Here is a 9,931-nt window from a genome sequence, read left to right on the forward strand (position 1 = left end):
TTTGACCTCAGCTCGAGCTGGGATCGGATTGAATCGGATCGGGCCTTATTATCAGTTGATTCTCAAAATCAATTTCGAGTTACACTGCTGTGTTGTACGTAATTAACTCGAGAGTCACGCGGCCTCTCTGTTTTTTCGAGCTCTCAAGCACTCGTTGTACTTAGGGCTCTAACTCTAAAATATATCAGAAAAAAAAAAGTACAAAATTGCCGTCTTGAAAATGCGGGAAGCAAAACGGCGGCAAAACGTAACCTTGAAAAGCGATTTGAATGTGGGCAAACATGTCTCACTCTATCTCTGCGATGGTGTACGTGTATGCGTGCGTATGTGTGTATGTATGTGTGCGTTTGAAAGAGCCAGCCAAAAATAAGTCAAGATACTCGTGGCCATGCCCAAAAACTGCTCAAGTTGCTTGGGCAGAGCCCAAGACGAAACGAAAAAGAGCCCAAATAAATAGAAATAAAAACACACATATTATCCCCCGCTCCTCCCCCCAAAGCAGCTCCAAAAAGGGGAGACTGATTTTTGTGTTTTACTTTTATTTTTCTTGGCAGGCTTCTTACTCTTTCTCTGCTCTTGCTCTACTGTCTTGTTTCTGGCATTTTTTTTGTTGGCGAAAATGTCCGAGAAATGTGTTATTTATGCGTGCCACAAATTTTATTCGCATTTCCACGGCGCATCCAGTTCCAGTTCCAAGCAGTAGCTTTGTTGACTGCGGATTCGGATCCATTGTGTAATCTCGATGTTCGACTCGGGCCAAGCAGTTGTTAATTTGGCTGCCATTTGGCAAGACTCTCGGGTCTGAGCAGGTGTTTTGGCCATTGGGCTGGCACTGCGCCTTCCACTGGCAGTCAGACTTCTCAATGGCGAGAGCAATAAATCAATTTTAAGAGCCGAAAGGGTTTCGGTTTGCGTGAAAGATGATCTCACAAAGGTATTCAGAAACGCCCACTTTGCATGTGTTTTTTGTTTTTCATTTTAGATATTCGTTTATTTCCGTTTTTAGAGTCGAAGTTGGTTTTTTTCTCTCTCGGGTTCGGGACATTTAGCTATTCGAACTTGAATTTAGTTATTATTTTGTGCCTTCGGATGATTAGTGACAATGAGTGGGCATCAATTATTCCAAAAAATATTGTTGCGCCTCATTTAATGTTTGTGTGATTAAGTTTACTAGAATGGAACCAAGGTCTTTTCGTTCCAATCAAATGGGAGTAGAATTCGGTTATTGGAGAAGATGGTAATTGTGTGTTCTGGGCAGAAGAGATAGCATCCCATCATCCCATTTCCATCATCATTTTCAGCTTCTGCCCAATCATCAGCAGACCTTATCAACTGGCTTCCGCTGTTTCATCAATTAAAATGCTTTCAATTCGCTCAATTTCATCTGACCATGATATTTGTTACAGCTCTTAATACATCCGACCACTGTGTTGCATATTACCGTTTTATTATTATCGTTTTTCTGTTTGCTTCTTTTTTATTTTGTTCTGGTTTTTTATTTTAACCATTATCGTTCATGCATATAAATGTGCTTGTAATTATCGAAAGCCAACCATAGCGCAAATATAATTATAGATACTACACAAAATGTAAAAATAAATTGATGTGCATGCCACACAGCAGAACGATAAAGTTGAAAACCAAATGAAAGCCAACCCACCACAAAGTATATAAAAAAAGAACATTTTCAATAATCACGAACAGTTGTTTTTGTTGTTGTCCCCACGTTAAGCGTGCGATTAGCAATAATAGAAAAAGTCGCGTATAATTCTTACAAAATAATCCAGCAGCAGCAGCATTTCCACAAAACCAATGAAAACTCTCAATCGAACTCAACTCAAATGTGATAATACCAAGCAAGCAAAGCAGTTAAACTATGTTGTGATAAAGCTACGCAAGTAATGACTAAAATCTAAAATAAATATAGACAAGCCGAAAGTTATTAATCAAACCCAAACGACTGACATCAAAGCGATAAAAGCAAGCAACCAAACAAATGCAACACATCAGCAACAGATCATCACAATCGATCGCCGTCCTCACATCGAGCCAAGCTTCAAGTATTATAGACAGCACCTGCAACTTCAGAACGAATCCTGTGAACTCTGAACTGTGAACTCTGAACTGTGAACTCTGATCTGTGAACTCTGAGCTCAACTCTACAGCTGAATGGTAAAGCTTTGGCATTGTTTTCTAAATGTCTTCCATAGCATTTCTGGATGTTGTGTAACAATCGTCATTAACAAACATGGACATACTCTCTCTCTATATATCGCCATTGCACCAATTGTCATCCAACTACTCATGTCTGTAAAACGAATATGTATCTCAAGCATTCAAGTATTATTGTTCCGATGCGAGGGATATAACTTCCATGCAATAAATACAATAAATCAATCAAAATACCTTTGCTGAAGCTTGCTGCTGCCGCTTTCTCTGTCTCTGTCTGTTTTCACTCCGCCTTCTACCTATATACATATGTATATCTACATAAACTATATACATATTTACTATATACCAGTCGCATCGTAATTGTTGTTGTTGTTATCGTACAAACTATCTAACAAGAAACCATCAAGAACAAAATGAACAGGACAAAGGCACCATGAACAGAAGCACACTAAAATCGCCATCCAAGAACACCAATATCTAATCAATACGCAGCTATCGTCAGCTATCGAATCAAATCGAACTAAATCAAGTCATCCGGAAGTCGAGCGACCTACTAAACCACTACTGCGAAGTCACCACTCTATCAATCCGATCTATATATATATCTCTATATGTTAACTTACAACCACCGCATCATCATGAAGAGCATTATCCCAAACAAATCGTAGAAAACAGAAACAGAAAGAAAAAAGTATAGCAACAAATGCACAGTCCAAAGCCTTACAAACAACTCGATTGCCATTAAACTCGATGTATCTATAATGAATATGCAATTCAGATATCGATGGATTGCGAGCGGGAAAGAGACTGAATGCGAAGGTCCTTGAAGTGCGCCATCTATCTAGCTATTTCTCTCTCTCTCCCGCTCGCCACCTAATCCATGCGTGTGTGTGTGTGTGGTCAGCAGAGAAACCTATGAAAAGCCAGCTTAAACTAAACAAATTTTCCATTTCTTTTTCTTTCGTTTATTGAACAAAGTTTAATGATTGGAAAGCGGCGCGTAGGTTCAATCAAAGACACTGAACAGTAAAGATAAAAACCAAACTAAAGAAACCTCAAATTTACGAAATATAACGAATCCAAAACAAATAACGCATAAATCAGTTGATAAGTTGAACGAAACGAGTACAATCGATTCAAGGCAGCATCAATTCCGTCGCAAACAAAACGAAGACTGAACGAGAACGGCAATTCCAATTCCAAGGCAATGGAGAGTATTATGAAGGTGGCCATGGACAAGGCGGCCGAGCAGCTGATTCAGCAGTTCGGCTTTGATTACTTGCAGCAGCAGCTGCAGTTGCAACATCAAAGCCAACACCAGCAACAACACCAACACCAGCAGCAGCATGAACAACAACAACAGCAACTAGAACCAGAAAACGAACATCTCACATACCGATATCAGCAATCAAAGCCCACACATATGCAGCAATTAGCTTGTAACTATCAGCCACGACATTCCACAACCACGTCGTCGCCCTCATCCAGCCACAGCAGCAGCAGCAACAGCAGCAGCAGCGACAGCAGCAGCAGCAGCAGCAACATCAGAGACATCAGCAACATAAGCAACATCAGCAACATCGGCAACATCAGCCACATCAGCAACAGCAATCATAGCAACGCTGCATACTCATTAGCCGTTCATAGCTATCAAAAGCAAATAGAAAACCCGGCTAATCCCAGTCATGTTCCGCACCATCAGATGGATCTGTCGCCCCTGAGTGAGAATGGTTCGCCAAATGGAACGCCCGGTGGCCAGACGCCGACTGCCACAGCAAGCGGCAACACGGCAGCAGCACTTGCAGCAGCAGCAGTAGCAGTTGCAACATCAGGAGGCAACAGCAATGGCAATGGCAACGGCAGCAGCAACGCGCAACAGCAACTGCAGCTGGGCGGCTATAAGACAAACTCCTGCTGGTGTTACGGTGAGTCTGATTAAGAACAAACAAACGCAATCAACATCAGCATAGAACTATCAAATCAAATCAAAAGTTGCGCACAACTTCCTCTACTACACCATACATAAAATGTACACCACTTTTCTATCTATAACTATCGAGCTCGCTACAACCAACAAATATCAACCAACCAGCCAACAACAGCATCAATCACCACGTCGCCTCATTCTAAATGCCGCCAGCAACCTAAAAGCTGAACATAAAAAACCAAAAAAGCAAAAAAAGCAAAAAAAAAAAAGAATCAAGAACGCCCAAATGTCAAACGAGCAGAACGCCGAACAAGAAGCCACAAGCTATAAATGAATTATCCATTAACATTGCGTTAAAAGTTTTGAAAGAAAATAATCCAAACATCACCAACATCCAATCCAGCACACATACCGATACACACAGAAAATAAAACCAAACCAACAAACACTCATAAAAAAACTAAGCAGCAAAAACAGAAACAAGCAGCCAAAAAGCAGCTAAAAAAGAAAAACAGAAAAACAGAAACAACAAATATACAGCCACAATCGACTATATAAAAATCTCATATGCTAATCGTACGCTTAAATGTGGGCGTCCATTTCAATTTCGTATTTCGTATTTCGTATGTGCCTTAAAATATTGTGTCTTGTGTATACTCACGACTTGCCTACAGCATGCCCTAGTGATTCATGAGTGTTGCATAAAGATATTCGTTTGGCGTTTAGCGTTTGAGTGCCGAAGTAGTGTAGAGCACATGGGGTTTCATTTCGATTTTAGTGCGTTTCAATCGAACGAGGAACCAATGGGCAAAACCAATTGCAAAATCCGATCAAGATGTTCTTTGAGTTTATTGCGAGTGTCCTTAAAGACCAGTTGGCGCCCTTTGCGGTGCAGGAAATTAAACATACTTGTCGCCTGCAGGATCCAATCGTTTAATCGCGTGCCACATGTCCCCGCATTACGCATACGTCGCGTGGTACGCGACAAGCACTTGCTGCGCGGGCTTTGCTTTAACAATTTGCGTGCTGCAGATTGCTCCATGGCATTTACTGTGGTTTGGTGGCTTCAACTGGGTGGAGTGGGTGGAGTGGGGTGGTGGTCATATGACTGTGTGCCAGCTTGTCGTTAGCCTAGTTTCCCGTTCAATCCTGCACACAATGCATACGAAATTAGTCTCCAGTCTGCCTGCTGCCATCCTGCAAACCGCTCTCCACCACCAATGCCGCCCTGCCACCCTGCCACGCCCACTTGCAGCTCCAGGGGCGGTCTCTGGCCAATGTGCTGCAAGTGTTATTTATGACAGTCACATAATTTAAGCTGCTGCACAGTGTCAACAGCAACGCAGCAACGCAGCTTCGCAGCAGCATTCTTGGCCAGTCCTTTGTGGGCCATAAAAACGCTAAGCAAACGACTTTATGTTTTTGTTTTCCTGCATATTATTTACCATGGCCATTTTGCAGTTCTCGCTTATTTACGAGTATTTTGCATTGCAGTATCACTTCATTGGTATGTGCTCGTAAAGGAATTTCACGAATAGCACTCTATTCATACGGGAGAAGTGATAGATAACTGACAGATGCGTCCGGCGCACTTTCAATTGCTTCAGCTGCGGTGTCGGAAATTGGCCAGCATGGTGCTACATAGCGCATTCTTTGCGAACCGCATTTTCACACATGCTTGCAAAGCAGGGCAAATGGTCCAATATACCCCCAATGTACCCATTCCCCGTACCCACACCCAAAGCCCGTGGCAATGTCAGTGCATCATCATGTGTGTGCGCGCTGTATCTAATTAGAGAAATACTTTTGAAGGACACTCGGCCGCTGAGTGGCAACGGGAGCAAGACGACGACGACAACGTCAGCGTATGGCATACATTTCACCCATGCCGAAAGGAACTGGGTGGTGCTAGTGGTGGTGCAAGTGGTGGTGCTAGTGGTGGTGGTGCCCAGAGGGCGGATGGTGGCTAAATTTAAACGCACCGAGTGCGCCAAGCAAGTGAGTGGCATCGGCAGAGTCTTGGGCTGCCACAAGTCGCCACGCTGCACCACGATGCCAGGCAGTCAGGTGCAACGCGCTTAGATCATTCCATTCCATGCCATGCCATGCCCCCCGTTCCATTCTATTCCATCTCGTCGTTGTTTTGCTCGCCAATGCGCTTGTGTAATGGAGCGTCTCCGCTTGACACATTTTATTAATTGAAATTTGTTTGTTTACTTACTACTGCTGCCGTCGACTGTCTCATGTCGTTTCGTCTTTTCTCGTATTTTGTTGGTCGTTTGTCGTTTGTCGGCGACTTGAGGTTGTGTGACGCAGATGATATCACTCATACGCAGGGAGGTCCCGCTGCATCCACATCATTCGCCACATTCTCATTTAGTACTGCCTTCAGATCCCAACTTATAATCATTGTTTCTGTCTTCTTTTCTTTCCATTTCAGGTGAGTCAGTTTGTTCTGGAATTGAGGTTGAAATTGAAAATAATAACAATAATCATATTCATCATGGTAAGCTTTGTCACACTTTCATTAAATACCATTAAATCCATCTTTGTCTAGCCAAAACGAACGACTAATTCCAGATTAATACCGACTAAAGCGTAGCTCTAAATCGTTTTCTGTATCTGTAACTAGATCGCTGTCTGTTTTTTAATGCCGCTGCCACTGCCGCTGACGAAAGTGCGCTTTTTGAGTCTCTTCTTTGGACGGACTGAAAACGAAAACTGATTATGCGACCCAACTGACAACGGCGCACATTAACCTTCGACCCTTTGACCGACTTATGCTTTGACTCACATTTCTCGTATTTACAAGTATTTCGTTTTTTTTTTGTTGGTCGCTTTTGCGGGTTGCCCAAGTAATTTGCGGGGCTTTTTCTTTCGGCCAAGCCAAAACGACCTTCGGAGGGGAAGTGAAAACGGGCTTTCATATATGTATGTTTCGTGTGTCGCCAGCATTGTCGTCTGTTCCATCTCATCTCGAGCGCATATCTCCCTCATGGCTTGCCCATTACAAAAACCACAGAAAACAGACCACAGTCGATACACCACGCCCATGCCCACGCCCACGACCACGCCCACGCCCACACCACCATAACCAATCCATGCCCACACAGCAGAGAACCATGCTAATCCACTAAACCAAGTCGAAATCCAAAACTATCTATCTGAAAACTATAACCAAACTAACTAAACCGAGTGCAAGCTCAACTTTACGAACGTCCCTCGTTGTGAGCGTCCAGCCGAACGAACAAACGATCGACGCTGAAATGCTGTTATTATTTTTAATTTGTAACCTGCCGAATGAGCTAGCAACTACTAGATCTAACCAACAATAATAACCAGATAACTAGATAACTAGATAACTAGATATTGTATGCAACAGCCAAGGGCGCACACAGACTAACCAGTACCAAAAACCCCTAGTCAAACTGTTGACCAAAAAGATAAAAAATGAATAGTAACCCCCAATACAAGAGAATCTCCCGAGACTAATCCATTGGTCGCCCTGTGAACTCCTCTCGACTCTCTCATTGCAGGCGAGACAACGTATCACATGAAAATACTGGTGCCCGCGGTGGCCTCCGGGGCCATCATCGGCAAAGGTGGCGAGACGATCGCCTCCCTGCAGAAGGACACGGGTGCTAGGGTCAAGATGTCCAAGTCGCACGACTTCTACCCAGGTGAGTGCTCAACTCCCATCCCCAAAACATATATATAGTAATCCTTTAATACTTGGTTTGCAGGCACCACCGAACGCGTGTGCCTGATCACCGGCTCCACGGAGGCCATCATGGTCGTGCTGGAGTTCATCATGGACAAGATCCGCGAGAAGCCCGACCTGACCAACAAGATCGTCGATGCCGAGTCAAAACAGACACAGGAGCGCGACAAGCAGGTCAAGATCCTGGTGCCCAACTCCACTGCCGGCATGATCATTGGCAAGGGCGGTGCCTTCATTAAACAGATCAAGGAGGAGAGCGGCTCCTATGTCCAGATCTCGCAGAAGCCCAAGGATGTGTCGCTGCAGGAGCGCTGCATCACCATCATTGGCGACAAGGAGAACAATAAGAACGCCTGCAAGATGATCCTCTCGAAGATCGTCGAAGATCCCCAATCGGGCACCTGCCTGAACGTCTCCTACGCGGACGTCAGCGGCCCGGTGGCCAACTTTAATCCGACCGGCTCCCCGTACGCCACCAATCAGAATGCCATCAACTCGAGCACCGCCTCGTTGAACTCCACGTTGGGCACCACGATCGGCGGTGCGAACTCGGCGGCCAGCCTGCTAGTCAACGGCACCGGCATCAACTTGTCCATCAATCTGGGCTCACCCAATCCGGCGCCCAATCTAGCGGTTGCCACCCAGCTGCTCGAGCACATTAAGGTTAGCCCAGCGACTTGACTTGCCATATACCCCATTTACGTAAACTTGGCGTATACTTAATGTGCGTTTCGTATTGTCCAAAACAGGTTGCCATGCGCGGCTCTGGCTACTCGGAGACCGTAACGAACGAAGTCGTCGCCGCACTGGGCGTGCTGGCCAAGTACGGTGTCCTTGGAATGGGCGTGGGCGTGTCGCACACCAACGGCGCCCACTCGACGCTGGGCAACTTCCTGGGCGTAACGACGCTGGACCAGCAGACTGCGGCCGCCGCATCCGCGGCCAACGCCAGCAATGTGTTCGGTGCCGTCGGCCAGGTGAATCTGGAGCAATATGCCGCTGCGGCGGCCGCTGCAGCTGCCGCCAGTCGGCCGACGCAGTCGCAACTGGACGCTGCCGCAGTGCAATTCGATCCATTCCGCCATTTGGGCTCGGCCACGGCGCCGGGCGCCACGCCCGTCTCGCTGAACAACAATAGCTTTGGGCTGACGGCAGCCACGGGAACGGCGACCACGGCGCAGCTGGGCGGTCTAAGCAAGAGCCCCACACCGGGCGACCTTAGCTCCAAGGACTCGAAGAACGTCGAGGTGCCGGAAGTGATTATCGGCGCAATTCTAGGTGCGCGTCCTTATTATTATCCCTACTAAATTGCAAAGAACCAACCAACAGAGAACCAACCACACCGCAATTTTCTTTACCAACTACCCCAAGCCACGTTTGACCCCACGCACCTGTGAAAATGCAGGAGGCACTGCATCCCCCTGCCCTTTCCGATCCCGATCCCAATCCCAATCCCATTTTTTGATTAGCCCTAGAGCCATTAGACATAGAGACAAAAGCCAAGCAGACACAGGCACTTCATTGCAACATCATTCCAGACACACAGAGAGAGAGATATAGAAAGAGGGTTCGATTTATTGAGATATATACCATTCCAAGCACACAACGCATTCCGTGAGACATTCCGATAGACAGTGAGACATTCCCAAAGGCTTTCCCCAATAAATTCATTGACACTTATAGCGAAATTTCTAGTCAAGTTCTTGCCTCTCACCCATCCGCCAGCATCTATGATCCATGAACCCAGCGATATTCCACCGTGTAAACCGCTCAATTTCCCCCGAAACCACGAAAACCCACTGAAAATTCGCACAGAAACCAGCAGCATCCGATAGCTTATAAGGTTTATAAGGCAGTAGCTTTAGCAGTTAGGTTTTAGATTGAATACCGCATTCATTCACTTTTCCATTTTGTTTAGGCCTAACGAATTTGTTCGATATACTTACGTGTAGCTGGGCGGTTCGCCCAGTTGGCTAGTGCAATTCTTGGGTAACCATGCGTAAAATATAATTACATTGTTTTTTGAGTTAAATGCATTCGTTGTTGCGCAGTTGATTTTACCTCAGTGTCAGTTGTAACATAAGGTCGTTAGGTCATTAGGTTAGGCGACC

At 45.4% G+C, this 9,931-nt stretch overlaps 1 protein-coding gene across 9 annotated transcripts in view; it reads left to right on the forward strand.

The window, feature by feature from the left end:
• Positions 1-9,931, forward strand: part of LOC122619350 (RNA-binding protein Nova-1) — a 37,038-nt gene that overhangs the window by 18,852 nt on the left and 8,255 nt on the right. For 5 of the 9 annotated variants that reach the window (XM_043796228.1, XM_043796230.1, XM_043796231.1 and 2 more), the window contains 3 exons: positions 7,636-7,779; positions 7,843-8,483; positions 8,570-9,098. In XM_043796228.1, coding sequence (XP_043652163.1) covers positions 7,636-7,779; positions 7,843-8,483; positions 8,570-9,098 — 1,314 coding nt within the window. Of the gene's footprint in view, positions 1-1,810; positions 2,173-3,150; positions 4,098-6,539; positions 6,606-7,635; positions 7,780-7,842; positions 8,484-8,569; positions 9,099-9,931 lie in introns of those variants that run through there. The other 4 variants (XM_043796226.1, XM_043796229.1, XM_043796233.1 and 1 more) reach the window with 3 other exon arrangements.

The sequence above is a fragment of the Drosophila teissieri genome, chromosome 3R, assembly GCF_016746235.2.
Source record: "Drosophila teissieri strain GT53w chromosome 3R, Prin_Dtei_1.1, whole genome shotgun sequence".
Taxonomy (NCBI): domain Eukaryota; kingdom Metazoa; phylum Arthropoda; class Insecta; order Diptera; family Drosophilidae; genus Drosophila; species Drosophila teissieri.